Raw genomic sequence first — 17985 nt, forward strand, 5'->3', positions numbered from 1 at the left:
CTAGTATGTCATCAGGAATACATAAAGTTTTTTCTTTAAATATCTCCTTTGTCTCTGCGCCTGAGAATAATTTCATGAAGAGGAAGCTCTTTTATTCCGTAATTTAAAATATGGCTTAAAATACTAAGGAAGAGAATGACTTGGATTCATATTTGTATGTCAGTGAATGACTGATCCTAGATAATTTCCTGTGAATTATATTAGGAAAAAGGGAAGACAGAGGTTGGTAGGTTAGATTTGCTGAAAATGAACATGGCAGCTTTAATCAGAGAGCATGCTGACCTTGCCTGTTAATTTCTACCTTATAAATTAATAAATGTTTTTCTTACAAATTTATAAAATGCATTAAGTGCTGTGCATTAAAACAGAAGCTAATCGTTTGAGGTAAATAAACTTGTAACTCATTATGCTTGCTTTTTATAATAAAATGATGAAATAGTATTTTACTTGGTATAAAAAAGAATTACAAATAGTATTTAGTTTTAAATGGCTTATTCAAGTTTGTGTGAACAGTTGAAAACATGAGGTTTATTGATTTAGGAGAACTGGATGGTAACACTAGGTTACCACAATTTCAATTATTTTTGGAGCGATTTGTAGAGCAGTAAAACTTGAAAAATAGTTATTCTTTGATATTTTAATGTGACTGGTACTTTACATCATATGTATGGTTAGCTACTCATTTTTAAATAAAAATACAAATTTCTGTTTTCCAGGTTTTTTGCCTTATTGGTTACGTTCCATCAGTTATTCTGTTTACCTACATTACTTCTTTCACCTTTAAAAAAATTGTAAATACCAAAGAATTTTGGTCATTTATCTATTCTGTGGTAAGTCACATTTTATACTATTTTGTCTCAGCTTTTCCTAGCACATAATTTGAGAGTCACAAACTCTTTTCCTTTCTGTGATGATACTCATAAAGGTTACTGTGTCTTTTCTAAGCACAGAACTTAGATAGCTAGTGGCAGTGTCTGTGTGTGTCTTGTTTGTCTTCAGCCCCATCCATTCCAAGACAGGGTGGTGTTTTGTTGCATTCAGCACCTAGCATGCCCAGGGTCACCCGATGTGAAGAGCCGACTCATGAGAAAAGACGCTGATGCTGGGAAGGATTGAAGGCAAAAGGAGAAGGGGATGACAGAGGGTGAGATGGTTAGGTAGCATCACAGACTCAGTGGCCATGAATCTGAGCAAACTCTGGGAGATAGTGGACGACCGGGGAGCCTGGTGCACTGCAGCCCGTGGGGATCGCAGAGAGTCAACAGTACAGACTTATACAGACAGATTTAGCAATTGAGCAACAGAATGGCCAAGGTGCCAGCCACAGACAGCTGGTACCAGCTAACTGGTGCTTCCTGGCTAAGCATCTCCTATGGTTCCTTGTTTTATTTGGGGAGTAAAGGCTCAGTTAACGCCGGGCACACAGGAAGTTTGTATGAAATTTCTGAACATCTCTCCACCTGTTCTCTCTCTGTTCTCTCCAGACAGCATTGGCTTGCATTGCAGTCACTGAAATAACTTACTTCATGGGAAACACAGCAACAATTATTCTTCATTATATCTTTTGCATTACCATCCCAATCTATCCACTTCTAGGTTGCCTGATTGGTTTCATAAAGGTAGGTCTCTTAGATGTTTGAATATCTTTAGAAAAGCATAAATAAATACTGCCTAAATCTTTGGGATCTTAATTCTTGTACTGAAATAATTTTTAAAAATCAAGTTAGCTGCTACTACTTGATTTAAATGTTACTAATGCAGCAGTTTAAAATGACTAGAATCTTTTCAAGCAGGTATTTTAAGCTGTCAGTTCTCAAAGGAGAAGGATTGTATTCATTATAAGGTCTTTCATGCCTCAGACAATGTACCTAAATTAGAATGATAATCTGACTGCAGTCAGTATTTGTCTGGGGGGTGTTTTTCAAAGATTAAACATTGTATTAAAGGGGTGAGAGAGAATTTTTCTTGAGGAAAAATATATAACAATTTTATTAAGCCTAGTTAATTGAATACAGTTGCTATGTGATTGGAAAAAAATTAAGTGATGAGTTTTTCGTTTAGGATGATTGCTGATTAATTCTGCCCATGTATCTACTTCCCTCCTCTCCCCTTTTTTAGCTTCAGTTTATAGATTTAATTTATATATGCCCTGACAGGCATATTCTGGGGTGAGGAAGATTTTAATCTAACTACGAAACATGGCTGTTAATATGGATAGCTAGCTAGTTTATGGAGGAGACATGTTTGCTATGAAATACATTTTTTAAAAAATTTTAATCCAACTATTTCTACACATTGTAGCAAAGAAAATGGTGTCCTCCACTCACAAGGCTCTGACACCAAATGTGGGCTTTTCCCGGGCATGCTGCAGTTCTGACACTGCAGTTAGTGCAGACTCGGGGGGTCGAGGGGTCAGTCCTGCAGGCAGCCCCCACTTCAGATTCCAGACACAGGTTGTGGCTGCCCCCGTCACCCCGCTTCTGTCTGACTTGGACCCCTTCTCGGAGGTTCGGTGACTTGCCCCAGCGGCTCCCAGAACTCAGGGGAGCGCTGGATTCCCCGTCCCAGCGTGTCCCAGTGGACCCCAGGCGACACCAGGGACCAAGGGCCGCAGGGCAGGGCTCCTGCCGCCGGGCCGTTCGTGGTGAGCCGCCCCCGCCAGGGGTGCTCCCTGCGCCCCGGCTCAGAAGCTGGTGGCTCCTCAGAAGCTGGTGGCTCCGTCCCTTGGCGAGGAGGCGATGAGTCGTCTCCGGGGCGGCGGCCTGGACCGGCAGTGCCAGCTCTGGGGTCTGGCTGGCTCCTCTGGCAGTCGGCCTGCGTCCCCTGAGGGTCCCGTCAGGAGCAGGCTCCAGAGCGGGAGGGGCTGGTTCCCCTCACCGGTCACTCAGAAAACCCCCGGGGCTCTTCTAGAAGCTTTGTGCCAGAGACTGTGGACAGAGGCCAGATCGCATTGTATCACAGTGTTAAGCTGCGTACACATTTCCAAACATTCTTGTCTCAGATCACTTGGAAGAATCTTCAGAGAAATGAGGACACCTACGATCCGTGGGACAGCCTTCTGGTGGCTGTTGTATCGGTAAGAAGTCGCCTGACCATAGTTTGGTCAAGAGGTTTTTAACCTCTGTTTAGTTGTTATCCCGTTGCATAAAAACAAAGGCACATGAGAAGTCAGGTGTGTGAGTTACTGCTACTGAATGTGTGTGTTTTGTGTATTGCATACATCCATTTTAATATACTGGCTTTTTGACATGTCACTAATTCCATTTAACAATAATTTTGGCTTCCATAGAAGCAAAAAACAAAGCTTTTTAAAAAAAATTATATAATTTACGAAGCTGACAACAAATGAACTTTGCAGCAGTAGAAAAATATGCAGAGATCATTACTAAAAGTCTGTCTTGGTTTGTATTAACATTTATTTCTACCTCATTGTATGACATGCAAAAAAATTTAAAAAGATGATGAATTTTTTCAGTGATGGTAAGGAACCTGATGTATTGATAGTGATTTTTTGGTTTTGTTGGTACAGGCAGGGGAAAAAATAACCAAAAATGTTCTAGTCATGAGCTGTTTTTCTTTCAGCCTTACCTGCACTGCGTGCTGTGGGTTTTTCTCCTGCGGTCCTGCGAGAAAAAATATGGTGGCAGGTCGTTAAGGAAGGATCCCTTTTTCAGGTCAGTTTTTAATTTTCATGTTTTTTTTTAGTACATTGACAGAGTTGTGCAACCACACCATCATGTAATTCCCTGATAGCTCAGTTTGTAAAGAATCTGCCTGCAGTGCAGGAGACTCTGCTTCAATTCCTGGGTCGGGAAGATCCACTGGAGAAGGGATAGGCTACCCACTCCAGTTTTCTTGGGCTTCTCTTGTGGCTCAGCTAGTAAAGAATCTGCCTGCAATGTGAGAGAGACCTGGGTTTGATCCCTGGGTTGGGAAGATCCCCTGGAGAAGGGAAAGGCTACCCACTCCAGTATTCTGGCCTGGAGAATTCCATGGACTGTATAGTCTGTGGGGTCACAAAGAGTCGGACACCACTGAGCGACTTTCACTTCACTTTCTCATTTCCATCACCCACCCCCCCCCAAAAGAAACCTTGTACACATTAGCAGTCACTTCCTTTCCCCCCTCAGCTCTCTATAAGCACTAATCTGCTTCCTGTCTATACATCTGCCAATTTCACAGTCATATAAATGGAATTACACAAGATGTGGCCTTTTCTTGTCTGGCTTGGTATACTTAGCATAATGTCCTGAAAGCTCACCCATGCTGAAGCAGGTGGCAGGACCTCATTACCTGTTTGTTTTTGCCAAGAGATACTACTTTGTAGAGGCTTCCCAGGAGGCTCAGCAATATAGAATGCAGGAGACACAAGAAATGCAGGTTCGATCACTGGGTCAGGAAGATCCGTTGGAGGAGGAAATGGCAACCCACTCCAGTTTCCTTACCTGGCTCACAGAGCTCTCTCTTAACATCAGAGCTCAGGTTGATGTGTTTTTTTTCCCCCCTGGTCTTTTCTGTACTTAGTGCTTGAATTTCTTACTATTACCTGAAAATCTGTTTATACTTTTAGGACTCTTTCAACAAAGTCCAAACACAGAAAGTTTTCAGAACCACCCAACAATGAGGATGAAGATGAAGATGTCAAAGCTGAAAGGCTAAAGGTCAAAGAGCTGATGAGCTGTCAGTGTTGCGAGGAGGTGAGTTAGTCTTTATTGCTGGGTCGTCTGCAATGGTCAGCAATGGTTAGCTCCTCGCGCACAAGAATCAACCTGGAAAATAGTCCTCTTTCATATGAATCAATCTGGAAAAAGTCCTGTCTTTGAAAAACTATTTTTGTCCACCTAATGGCAACCCACTCGGGTACTCTTGCCTGGAAAATCCCATGGACAGAGGATCCTGGTCGGCTACAGTCCATGAGGTCACAAAGAGTCGGACATGACTGAGTGACAACACACACTTTTGAGTAAGCCATTATTTCAGCCATAAATGGGATATTTATTTGTACAGTACCCCTTATTAGGAAATATAATTCTTATAACATGGACATGAGGTGTATACTGCCTTTCATTTAGTGATATTTGATTTATAACTCTCTTTTAAAATCCTATTTTCCTTATTAGAAACCAGCCATTATGGTCAATAATCTGCACAAAGAATATGAAGACAAGAAAGATTTTCTTCCTACAAGAAAAGTAAAGAAAGTGGCAAATAAATATGTCTCCTTCTGTGTGAAAAAAGGCTGGTATTTAATTATTTTTCTCTTAAATAACTTTCCCAGAAGAGTAATTCTCATTTTTCAGTTTGATTTGCATTTGATGACTTTTCTTCTCATTCCTCCAGGAGAGATCTTGGGACTGTTGGGTCCGAATGGCGCAGGCAAAAGCACGATTATTAACATCCTGGTTGGTGACATTGAGCCGACTTCAGGCCAGGTATGGTCTAGGGTGTGGCCTATACTGAATATGGTTTTAGTTTTTTTCCCAGTAGTCATGTATGGCTGTGAGAGTTGGACTATAAAAAATGCTGAGCATCAGAGAATTGATGCTTTTGAATTGGTGCTGGAAAAGACTATTGAGAGTCCCTTGAACAGCAAGGAGATCCAACCAGTCCATCCTAAAGGAAATTAGTCCTGAGTATTCATTGGAACGACTGATGCTGAAGCTGAAGCTCCAATACTTTGGCCACTTGATCGGAAGAGTCGACTCATTGGAAAAGACCCTGATGTTGGGAAAGGTTGAGGGCAGGAGGAGAGGGGACGACAGAGGATGAGATAGATAGCATCACCAACTCAATGGACGTGAATCTGAGCAAGCTGCGGGAGATGCTGAAGGACAGAGGAGCCTGGCGTGCTGCAGTCCATGGAGTCGAAAAGAAACAGACACGACTTGGTAACAAAACTAACAACAGTGACAAATGGGATTTCAGTGCTCAGATTTTATGTTTCTGATGTTCATTTTTTAGGAGAGCTTGATCAGATCATGCTCTCTGTGAGAATGCTGTACATAGTGAGATTTCCGTGCACACATGCAGAGCACACGCGTGTACAGTGTTCCTGTTTTGTGGTGGCTACAAGCCCAGGTGACTCGTCCGCTGACTGAACAGCCACCCCCGTGTTGACCCCAGGAAGTGGAGGAGCTGATCTGAGCCTGCCCTCAGCCAGCCTTTGGTGACGGGCGCATCTCTCAAGCTCTTTGCAGGAACTTTGCACAACTGTCCCACTCCCACTTCCCGCCTCCTTCACACCAGCTGCTCTGGCTCATTGCTTTCCCAGAGAACGCCCAGCACACTTTACTCTCTTTCTGTTGCCTTGGGTGTTGCTTATGTTGACTATTCCTTACTCAATAGAAAACCTGATAATCAAGTTCACTTATTTCCTTGGCCCAAATAGCACCTTTCAGGGTTTCCCTGGTGGCTCAGTGGTAAAGAATCCACCTGTCAATGCAGGAGACACAGGTTTGATCTCTGATCTGGAAAGATCCCACATGCCGCTGAGCACCTAAGCTCACGCGCCACATCTGAGTGTGTGCTCGAGAGCCTGGTAGCCATGTTCCTGAGGCCCGCGTGCCCTCAAGCCGGCACCCCACAGCAAGAGAGGCCCCCGCGGTAGAAGCCTGCTCACCACCACTGGACAAAGGCCACTGAAGCAACACAGACCCAGCACAGCCAGAAATAAACATATAAATGAACACGTACAATTAGCCCCTGATCTTCGTGGTTAAATCTGAGGCTCCCTCCCCCCCCCCCCAGCCCTGCATCCCTGGTCCCCGTTTCTGACCAGGTCACTCACCTCCAGCTCAGCAATATAGGTCCTGTCTTCCTCAGAAGGGAGAGTCTGCCCTCACGTTATCCTGACTGGGAAGGAGTTTGAAGTAATCCACCTGCCACTTCCTTTATGACAGTTAAGTGAAGCAAAAGCAGCCCTTTTGTCTTTCTGCAGGTCTTCCTAGGAGACTACTCTTCACACCCAGCTGAAGAAGACGACTCTGGGAGGTGTATGGGCTACTGTCCCCAGATCAACCCCCTCTGGCCGGACATCACCCTGCAGGAGCACCTCCAGATCTACGGAGCCGTCAAAGGGTTGAGAGCCAGTGACGTGCTGGAGGTCACGGATCGGTAAGGCCCTGCCTTCAGCACCCTGTCATCAGGGGGAGTCACGACACACAGCTTTAAAATTTCACAACAGAAATAAAATAAAATTTCACAACAGGCATTTCCCTGGATCATAGCTTTCGTGGAAAAAGATCATTACTTTCCATATATTCTTTTACCAAATTATGACAGCTATGAAAATGAAAACATTTCTATTTCTAAATATAGAATAAATGTACTTATGAATTGCCATGAAACCTATTTTAATTTAAAGTGAACCTTTTAGTCAAGATGTTGATTTATTTGAAATGAGCTTCTACCAACTTAACTGTTCTAGGGAAAAAAAACTGCGTCAGGGATCACAGTCTGTATCATTAACTCTCTCTGGGTATCATGGCTTGCTCATTTCATACCATCTCTTTCGCAGAATAACAAACGCCCTTGATCTAAAGGAACACCTCCAGAAAACCGTAAAGAAACTTCCCGCAGGAATCAAGCGCAAGGTGCGTTTGTCAGACCGTGCGCGCATGTCCAGTCCAGCGCCTGGCCCTGCGCCGGCCGAGGGTCTTACAGCCCCCCGTGTTTGTCGTCCCCCCAGCTGTGCTTCGCCCTGAGCATGCTGGGCAGCCCCCCGGTCACGCTGCTGGACGAGCCGTCCACAGGTATGGATCCCAAAGCCAAACAGCACATGTGGTGAGTATGAGGCAGGGACGCGTGAGGCCCTCCACGCTCTACCGTCGTTACCGATACATACTCAGCATCCTGCCCTGAAGGAAAATGCAATTAAGGATTTCTAGAGATCCCCTTAAACTTAATCATATTTTTCATGAAGTGTTAACAATACATTGTGTATTCTGGGACCAAAATGAGAATGCTGTTGTCTGAATAGTGTTTTTAATGGTTTTCTTCTTGTCTAAAGTAACATAAGTGAATATCTCATAACCGTACTGTCTAGAATGTTCATTATGTACACTGAAACTCTCTGCTAAGTAGTTGACAGACTCTTTGAGCCTAGATTGCCATGTCTATGAAATGTGAGGTTTGGGTCAGACACATGTTAAGATTTCCCTGTGATTCTGTGGCTATTTATGTTCTAACATGAAAAGCCTTCAGTTTGTATAATTGGTTGGTTAACACACTTTCAACCCATAGGGACACTTGAAATCATGAACTTTTCTTTCCACTTGACAAGCTTTCAGAAATAAGGTAAATTAGGATAGAGGAATCATAGTTGGGCAGAGTATAATAAGTATAGCAGTCGATATTTGGTAAATCTGTTAACCAAAGAGCTGGATGTTTTAAAACTCCGGTGTTTTCATTAACGTTCAGGTGCCATCTTCCCTTCTGTTCGTTTCATTTGTGTTTTGTAGGAGAGCAATTAGAACCGCGTTCAAAAACCGGAAGCGCGCCGCCATCCTGACCACGCACTACATGGAGGAGGCGGAGGCCGTCTGCGACCGAGTGGCCATCCTGGTGTCGGGGCGGCTGAGGTGGGCGTGGCCGGTGGGAGGCGGGGCGTGGGCGGGGCGTGGGCGGGGCGTCCTCATTTCAGAGCCGTCTCCGAGGCGGGTCAGCTCAAGTGTTGAGAGGTGCTTCCTTGTGTGAGTGCTTAATCAGCTCCCCACAGAACTACTTGGAAATGTGTTCCTTTCTCTCCACAACTGGCCAGCCGTTCTGCCTGAGGAGACTCCGCGTTCTCTCTTACCTGCGCATCTTTTACATAAATTGGCCAGGGACTCCAGCCTGAGAATTTACTCAGCCATTCTTTTCTCTATAATGTCCTTTATTTTCGGTTGCGCTGGGTCTGTTGCTGTGAGCAGGCTTCCTCTGGTTGTGACGACGGCGGGTGTGGGCTTCTGCCTGCGGTGGCTTCTCTGGTGGGGGCGCACAGGCTCCAGGCGCGGGGGCTTCAGCAGCTGCGGTCGCGGGCTTAGTTGGACTGAGCTCATGTCCCCGGCGTTCACTGGCAGACTAACCGCTGGGCCTCCACGGAGTCCTACATTATCCTTAAGTGAGAAACCACCTTTGAAACTGTCAGGTTCTTTCATACCTATACATTTCTTCTAAAATTCACTGCAGGTGTATTGGGACAGTCCAGCATCTGAAGAGTAAATTTGGAAAAGGATACTTTTTGGAAATCAAATTAAAGGATTGGATAGAAGACCTGGAAGTAGACCGTCTTCAAAGAGAAATTCAGTGTATTTTCCCAAATGCTAGCCGTCAGGAAAGGTAAAGTTTTTTAAAATGTAGTTGCATTTCTCTATAGAGCAGTGATCATGAAAATCGGTTACTGTATTAAGGATTGGGGGGGAGGAATGCTATCATTATTGGACTAATGTAGTTTGATGATGACCTTCATGTCTAACTTATTTTTAATGTTAGATCTTTCAGTGTGTGATAGTACTTGAAGTTTTGACAGCTTTTGTTTGGTAGTATGGAAAAGAGTTATTTTATTGTGCATAGAAATATTTTAAGATTTCAAATGATTTTTATCTAAAGTGTCAAAATAAATTATTGGAGTTTTATTTTGAAGTTTTAAAGTGTTGAATTTTGTCTTCAGAACACACAGTAGTAGTCACTTCTGAATTTTCCTTCATCTTTGCTTTCAGTTTTTCTACTATTCTGGCTTATAAAATTCCTAAGGAAGATGTTCAGTCCCTTTCACAATCTTTTTCTAAGCTGGAAGAAGGTGAGTAATAATTTGAAAAACACTGTGAGGTGGCTTTCAAATTATGAGGGAATTTTATGAAAAAGTTTAGAAGTTGGGTCTCAGTTTACTGCAGAAACTACAGTTAGTAAGATGACCTTCTGTTAACTGAATCTAACCTATAGGAAAATACAGCCTGGGATTTTGTCGATCAGCTTTGTTGTTGTGTAAGCCTTTCACCCTCCTGAGTGGACGTCACCCCAGTTTTTCATGTTGCGTCTGAGAAAGTTCAGTTTAATTAGCCCCCACTACTTCAGTCCAGAAGCTGAAGCATTGGGTTTCTTGACTCCTCACTTTGTGTTAGGCCGGAAGGAGCCACGGGAGCAGGACCCCAGGGGCAGCAGGAGAAAGGAGAGGAGAGTTTGCCGTGCAGAAGGGCGGGCCTTCCTGACCCAGCCTGTAGAGACGCTGGTGGGATCTCAGCATTTTAAAAATAAATGTTAGGTGGGCTGCAGACACCTCACCAGGAGAGAGAGGCACCTTCTGGACGGGGCATGTGTTCAGGTCTAGGTCATTTTATAAAAAAGCATCTGAAAACCATGAAGTAGCCTGTGTTTCCTGGTGCTTGCTTTATGTTTAAAGGGGACATTAGAAGTAATGCGGGAGAATTAAAGGAGTGAATAGAAAACCAGAACTTTGATATTGGATAGATTGCAAAAGGATCTAAAATAAATATAAAGAAGTATATGGACACAGGGCTGATATCTGGAATCTAGTTGCAGAACTCCAGGACAGACTGTGCTGGAATTGTGGGGGTGGGAGGTAGAGAGCAGGGATCAACAGAAGCATGAACCAAAAGGAGTAACGCGGCAGAAGCTCGGGGGAGGAGGGCGAGGAGCTGCTGGGAGAAGGGGCAGCGGGACGCGGCCGTGAACCTGCGCGGCCCCTTGAGCCAGCGCCCAGGGCTGTGATGCGGCCCGTGACCCTGCGCGCCCCCGTGAGCCCTTTTCCAGGGCTGTGGGTGGGCGGCCTGTGAGCCCGCGTCCAGGGCTGTGGGGCGGCCGCGGGCAGGGAAGGGGAGGCAGGTAGGGGGTGGCGTCACTGACAGCCTGCAGCCGAGTGGCCGATCAGAGAGATGAAAAAAGCCCGTTTTAGCCGCTCAGTAGGTATTGCCATTTGATTATTCAAAAATATTACTAAGGGAAATACTATTTTTTATGTTGTCACAGTTAAACATACATTCGCCATTGAAGAGTACAGCTTTTCTCAAGCAACGTTGGAACAGGTATCACACCGTTAACTGTTTGAAAGTTCTCCTGTAGAAGAAAGGGTACAGTATCTTAAGTGTCTAGGTTTATTTTGGAGAGGGAAGGAGATTGTGAGCCAGAGACCGGTTCCTGTGGAGTGTTCCTCAACTGTGTGAATTTTAAACAACTTGAGGTTCTCCATCTGCTTATTTCAAATAGCTCATTTTTTTTTTTTTTTAGTTTCAAGAAAATGAGTCATGATGGATGGCATTCATATTAGCACATCTGAAATTACATTGCTTAAATATTTATAAATTACCGTTTACCACAGTGCTACTTTATCAGTCAAAAAACAAATGATCTATTAATCCTCTAAAATGACATTCATCTATATATGGGATTAGTGGGGATCATTCTGTTTAAATAACATTAAGTGTATCTCCTGATACTTGAGTAGTTCGTGTATTTAGGTACAGTCTCATGCCACTGCTGATTTATTTAAAATGTTCCTAGGATAATTGCAGTGCAGAATACTGTACTCATTTATTTCCATGTAGGTTTTTGTGGAGCTCACGAAAGAACAAGAGGAGGAAGACAACAGCTGTGGCACCTTCAACAGCACACTCTGGTGGGAAAGAACACAAGAGGACAGAGTCGTGTTTTGAATTCATGCTGCTTGCCCCGCTTCCCGCGTTTCTTTCTTTTACGATTTAGTTTTGGTGTAACAGTTTACAGCTTGAACAATAATTGAAGAGCCGAGAAAGCACTTGGGGTTTTCCTGACGCCCTGCATTGAAATGCCATCAGTTGTGTCTCGCTTTTCTTCAAATAAAACTTGCGCCCAGCAGCGTGAGCCTGCATATTGGCATCTGCAGTGTGTTGTGCTGGAGTCTGTAGGTGAGCTTGACTATGTCCTTGTTCACCTTTCAGAAGCAGTGCTTGTGAATTTGTGGTTTGAAGACATAGTGATAGAATCGTTTTGAGCAGCTATCTGTAAGTTTATACCATCTAGTTACATAAGTATGTAATGCCCCAATCTAAATAAGAAGACAAATACATGGAACAGAGACATAAAGCAAAAGCCCGCTTCTCCTTTTTATTTTCTAAAAGAAACTGGAAGTTGGCCTGCTAAAAAGCTAAACACTGGACAGGCTCCTGGCAGAGAGAGGTTTGCAGGCTGTGACATTCACTGGGTAAGATGCATTAGCCAAAATAACTGAAAGGAGACCTTGTTCTATTAGGCGATTGTAGACATAAGTAACTCGGTTACTTTTACATACAGTTCTTTTGCTTACGGTAAAATTCAGAGATGTTTCAGTTATTGTGGAGGACTGAGTCTAGAATCTTAGGATGTAACAATCTGACTCTTCGGTGGTTTGGGGCTAGAATGACAAACATCTATAGGGCTGCAAGAGTTAATCCATACCTTCCCTTCCACCCCGATGGAAAATGGAAATCTTTTGTCCTCTTCATTACAAAGAAGATGTTTTATTCTATAAATGAACTTTATTATTTGAATATCTCTCCTTTGTAGAGTTTTAAATATATCACTGTGAATTTAGTTATTCACCTCAGATTCACTTTGGAATATGGTGGAACATAGATAAACTTGTGGTCATTAAATTAAGGAAAAGTAAATTCTACACAATTCTCTTTAGTAAGAAACCAGTTTCCTTCCATGACAGAGTTGGAGATTTTGGTTAAGGTATCCATCCATACAAATACTTCTGTGTAGATCCCGTGTGTGAACTGTAGGGCTATAACATAATCATCCTGTGCTGTGAGCTCAGTCGTGTCCGACTCTCTACGCCCCCCTGGACTGTTGCCCGCCAGGCTCCCCGTCCATGGGCTTTTCCAGGTAAGGACACTGGAGTGGGCTACCGTGCCCTCCCCCAGGGAATCGAACCACCCAGGGGTCAAACCTGGGTCTCTTGTGTCTCCTGGATTGTCAGGAGTGTTCTTTACCACTGTGCCACCTGGGAAGCCGCAGTTCACATTGTATCTCAACCAGATGAATGAAAATGACCAACTTGGGGAAAACAAATATATTAGGGGTGTGATTATACTGTGTGACAGAGAGCCTTAGAGAACAGCAGGCACAACAGAAGGGTTTGGTACCAAGTTTCTCTAAAGATGCAAACCCTCTGATGAGGCTGTTAACCTCAGGTGGTGAACCTGAACTTCTTGCTGTGCTGTGCGCTCAGACGGCCGGGAGTCGGGAGTCCTTTCTCGCCTCCACAAGGGGCACGGCTGGCGTTTCCCTCTGCTGCCCTGCCACATTCCTAAGGATCCAGGCGCCTTGCCTGGTGTCTCAGGCCTGCCTTCTAACTGAACAAGCTGTCTCAGGGCCTCCGGGCATCTGCAACCCGCATCAAAGTTATTTCTCCTCGTAGCATTCAGTTGGCACTAGAGTCTGACCTCTTGTTACCACGGCACTCGCCTCCCTCTACAGACCTTTGGCTCTGCACCTGAGAATCTCACTGTTAGAATCTTTAGTAAAAGCTGCCACTTTTCAGCTGTAGCACTGCATGATGAATACAAGTCCAGAAACATTTGAGGGAAAATCTTTCCCTTTATAGATGAATTAATAAGCAACACACTGTACTTTCTAAGCAAGTCATGGCAAATTGGTTGCTGTAAATTTAAAGAGATATCTTTTAGTGTCTCATATTAACATAACACCTGGGGCTTCTCTTTGGGGATACGATTTTCAGCTGTGCTCACTGATCATAATTCGCATTTATCAGGTTCATTATTGTACTGTTACTGTGCTCTTGTAAGCATTTTTTTTTAAAAACTCATCAGAAGTATGGTTTAACTACTACTTAGGAAAAGCAGGGTGAGCCCAGCAGGAAGAAAAGGACACAGCAAGTCAAATACGGACTTTATCTTTACTGACTGTGCAGTTCAAATGTCTTAAATTATAACCTCAAAGCCTTTCTTTGTATCCATGCAAATAAATATATATATTAGGAAGAAGCTAGGAAAAAAACCATACCCCCTGGCTTATGTTTTCCATCCACAGTCAGATTTTAACAGTCACGGTTGGACTTCACAGAGTGGCGGTGGTCAGTGACCAGCATGGCAAACGTCCGTCTGCAGCCTCAGGAAGGAGATGGGAGAAGCAGAGAGATGAGCAGACTTCACACTGTCCCTTCCTGAGCCTCTTTATCTTTTTGGCCAGTTTGTTCTCAGTAAAAGTCTGCAGGTTTCCCTAAAAGACTTCTTTCCTTTAAATTGCCCCAAACTATCTAAAATCAGCATTTTTATCATTTAAATGTTTTTAGAGTAATTCCACCGACATTTTCATCATCAAGTTTCAAGCGGTGGGTCTTTGGATAAAACCGTCACTATTCTCTTTGGCCTTGTAGGATCTTACAGTGTAGTAGGGGGATGTTAGAAACGTGGGTTATTCAGCACTCAGTCACGTCCGACTCTGCGACCCCATGAGTGCAGCCCAGCAGGCTGCTCTGTCCGTGGGATCTCCCGGGCGAGAACACTGGAGTCGGTTGCCTTTCCTTCTGCAGGGGACCTTCCCGACCCAGGGATGGAGCCTGCATCTCCAGCAGAGGTAGGCCTGTTCTTCACCACTGAGCCCCAGAGAAGCCCCCGCATACTTGGGTCCTAACTCTAATACGATGTGATGATGCTTTGCTGGCTGTACAAACGATATTTTATTGGGGCGCAGTTCTACTGAGGGTTAGTGGTGTCCTGCGTTTATTGTTCCATTGGCTACATATTTTCTTCTGATTGTACTAAGAATCTGACAAAACATTATGCTGTATTTTTTTGTAATGCATTAATAGATGTTCATCTTTTAAAAATAGAAATGCTTCTCTCTAATGTATTTGTAATATTGCTAAATGATTTTTCATTTTCTTTCCTGAAAGAACATGTTACATAAAATGAAAAAAATCTATTCTCAGGTGAATAATTTTTATATCAGCTATTCTTATAAGGTAAAAGTTTACTTATTTTTTATTCATAATGCATTACATGTAATTAATTCTCAATGCACCCATTTAAGAAAAGTAAATATGATTATAGTATTAGTAATAAGCTTTAAGAACTGAAAATTTAGCACAACTTTTCATTTTGTATGAAATGGATACTTTGTTACTTAGTATATATTAAAAATGAAGGAAAAACCTGGCACTGAAATTGTTAGTAATTTATTTTTAGTATCTGTTCAGTGTTTTCAAGAATGTTCAAGAAGGAACATTGATAGTTGTTATTACTCAGTTGCTGTTGTGTCTGACTCTCTGCAGCCTCACAGACTGCAGCACGCCAGGCTTCCCTTCCTTACTCTCTCCCCGAGCTTGCTCAAACTCATGTCCATTGATTTGGTGATGCCATCCAACCATCTCATGCTCTGTCACCTGTGTCTCCCGCCCTGTCTTTTCCAGCATCAGGGTCTTTTCCAGTGAGTCAGCTCTTCACATCAGATGGCCAAATTATTGGAGCTTCAGTTTTAGCATTAGTCCTTCTAAAGAATATTCAGGGTTGATTTCCTTTAGAATTGACTGGTTTGATTTCCTTGCAGTCCAAGGGATTCTCAAGAGTCTTCTCTAGCACCACAGTTTGAAAAGAATCAATTCTTTGACACTCAGCCTTCTTGGTCTAACTCTCTCATCTGTACATGACTACTAGAAAAACCATAGCTTTGACTATTTGGACCTTTGTTGACAAAGTGATGTCTCTTTAATATGCTGTTTAGGTTGGTCATAGCTTTTCTTCCAGGAGCAAGCATCTTTTAATTTCATGACTGGGGTCACCATCCACAGTGACTTCGGAGTCCAAGAAGATAAAATCGGTCACTGTTGCCCCTTTCCCCCCTTCTATTTGCCATGACGTGATGGGACCAGATGCCATGATCTTTGATTTTTTAATGTTGAGTTTTAAGCCAACTTTTTCACTTTCCTCTTTCACCCTCATCAAGATGCTCTTTAGTTCTTCATTTTCTGCCTTTCAAGCCGTATCATCTGTGTATCTGAAGTTGATGATGGTTCTCCAGCAATCTTGATTCCAGCTTGTGCTTCATCCAGCCCAGCATTGACAGTTACCTGTGTTTTAGTTCACATTCATATTTTAAACTTAAACTAGACATTCTTGTAGATCTTTTTAATCTTAAATCTATTTTGTAAAAATATAAAGCAATCATTTTTGCTTACATTTTATTACATTCAACAGATTAAATTATTTCCAAGTATTTAATATTTATCATTTTCCTTAGAATATTTAAATAAATTGATTCAACACTTAGATAAGGTTTTAAATTTAATGAACCAATGTTTCTCAAGGACCTAAGCAGCTCTTGCAAATCTAATTAATCAAATGGTTAATTTTATGCAGCATAAAAGCAGACAGCATACACAAAACTACATGATTAGAAGTCTTGCTGCCACTCTTGAATAAATGCAAAGACTTCCAAAGGGTATCAATACAGTAATTATTTCCCTCATGTCTGTGCATGGACCTCACCAGGGTCATGGCATTTGCTAATTAAAGGGCCATCTAAGGTCACTGAAGTCCACCGTTGGATAACCTGAGACAGACGGATGATGCAGGTGAGGCGGCTGGGTAAGGATTGGAGCTTCTCGAGGGCGAGAAGCGGAAAACCCGTCTCCCCTCAGAGTGGGCTGGCGCCCGCCCCGGGGACTGTCATGTTCGCGCTTTGACCTTCGGGGCTTTGGCTGTTGTTCAGGGGCTCTGTCGTGTCCGACTCTCTGGCCCCGTGGGCTGTAGCCCGCCAGGCTCCTCTGTCCGTGAACTTCCCAGGCAAGAACACTGGAGGGGATCTTCCTGACCCAGGGCTGGAACCCGGGTCTCCTGCATTGGCAGGTGGGTTCTTTACCGCTGAGCCACCAGGAAAGCCTGAAGCGCAGCTTCCAGCCCCTCCAGTTTCCAGCCACTTGGGCGCCGGGTGAGAGCCGCCGCGCTCGCGGGCAGCGCCTGGCAGAGCCGGCGAGACGGGAGCGCTTTCGGCCACCAGGTGGCCCCAGCGCGCCGTGCCGCGGGCCGCGGGCGGAGAGTACCCGCGACGCGGGACCCCCGGGTTCCATCCCCGCGAGGAAGATGCCCTCCAGGGTTCTCGCTGGAGAGCCCATGGACCGAGGGGCCCGGCAGGCTCCAGCCCCCGGGGTCACAGAGCCGGACACGACTGAAGGGACTTAGCACGCACGCGTGCAGGGACACGACTGAGCCACTACACTAACGCCGGGGCCCGGGAAGAGCCCAAGCGGAGCCAGCAAGTCAGCCTGGAAGCTGGAGGCTGCGTCCCGCAGAGCGAACGGGTCATCCTTGGGCTAGTTCACGTGGGGAGAGGCGACAGCAGGGCTCAAAGCGTCCGAACAGAGGACAAGAAACGCCAGGGAGCCGGAAGGCGTCTCCGGCATTCGTCAGAGGGAAGGGGCGCACTCCCATGCGGCCCAGCTCGAGGCCGGGCTTCAGTGACATCGTCAGCGTTGATTCCCCTCCCTAGCTTTTCTCTAAGGAGCCGCAAAGTCAAGCCTTCCCGGTCTCTGGGCAAGGCAACCAGTGCTGTGTTAGACTCCCCGGTCGTGTGTGGCCCACTCTGCGACCCCATGGACTGCAGCCCTCCAGGCCCCTCTGTGCCTGGGATTCTCCAGACAAGACTACTGGAGCGGGTTGCCATTTCCTTCTCCAGGGGATCTTCCCGACCAGGGATGGAACTGGAGTCCGCATTGCTGGCAGATTCTTTATGTCTGAATCACCAGGGAAGCCCTGTGGGGAAGCCTCTATCATTGTCTCTTAAACAAAAGTGAATTTTATTGGTAACTGGAATAACTGGGAGTCAGATGCGCAGAGACCCGGAGACCATAAAACACCTCCAGGAAGTGAGTTCTGGGGGAGTCATTGGTAATAAAGATATGATCATGGTCTGATTTTTACTGCTTCAAATAGTAAAACTAGTGATACATACTTGAGAAAATTCGGGTTTGTTTTTTTTTTTTTTCCCCGTATAAACGAGGACTTAGGGATG

The 17985-nt window shown here is 44.5% G+C and overlaps 1 protein-coding gene across 5 annotated transcripts in view; it reads left to right on the forward strand.

Annotated features, from left to right (window-relative positions):
• Positions 1 to 11850, forward strand: part of ABCA5 (ATP binding cassette subfamily A member 5) — a 55367-nt gene extending 43517 nt beyond the window's left edge. For 4 of the 5 annotated variants that reach the window (XM_070480071.1, XM_070480070.1, XM_070480073.1 and 1 more), the window contains 15 exons: positions 717 to 830; positions 1485 to 1619; positions 3002 to 3076; positions 3583 to 3674; positions 4571 to 4697; positions 5121 to 5238; positions 5341 to 5432; positions 6938 to 7113; positions 7517 to 7592; positions 7688 to 7782; positions 8460 to 8579; positions 9169 to 9318; positions 9699 to 9778; positions 10966 to 11021; positions 11541 to 11850. In XM_070480071.1, coding sequence (XP_070336172.1) covers positions 717 to 830; positions 1485 to 1619; positions 3002 to 3076; positions 3583 to 3674; positions 4571 to 4697; positions 5121 to 5238; positions 5341 to 5432; positions 6938 to 7113; positions 7517 to 7592; positions 7688 to 7782; positions 8460 to 8579; positions 9169 to 9318; positions 9699 to 9778; positions 10966 to 11021; positions 11541 to 11648 — 1614 coding nt within the window. In that variant the 3' untranslated portion in view covers positions 11649 to 11850. Of the gene's footprint in view, positions 1 to 716; positions 831 to 1484; positions 1620 to 3001; positions 3077 to 3582; positions 3675 to 4570; positions 4698 to 5120; positions 5239 to 5340; positions 5433 to 6937; positions 7114 to 7516; positions 7593 to 7687; positions 7783 to 8459; positions 8580 to 9168; positions 9319 to 9698; positions 9779 to 10965; positions 11022 to 11540 lie in introns of those variants that run through there. The other variant, XR_011492520.1, reaches the window with a different exon arrangement.
• The last annotated feature ends 6135 nt before the right edge of the window (positions 11851 to 17985 follow it).

The sequence above is a fragment of the Odocoileus virginianus genome, chromosome 17 (assembly GCF_023699985.2).
Source record: "Odocoileus virginianus isolate 20LAN1187 ecotype Illinois chromosome 17, Ovbor_1.2, whole genome shotgun sequence".
Taxonomy (NCBI): Eukaryota; Metazoa; Chordata; class Mammalia; order Artiodactyla; family Cervidae; genus Odocoileus; species Odocoileus virginianus.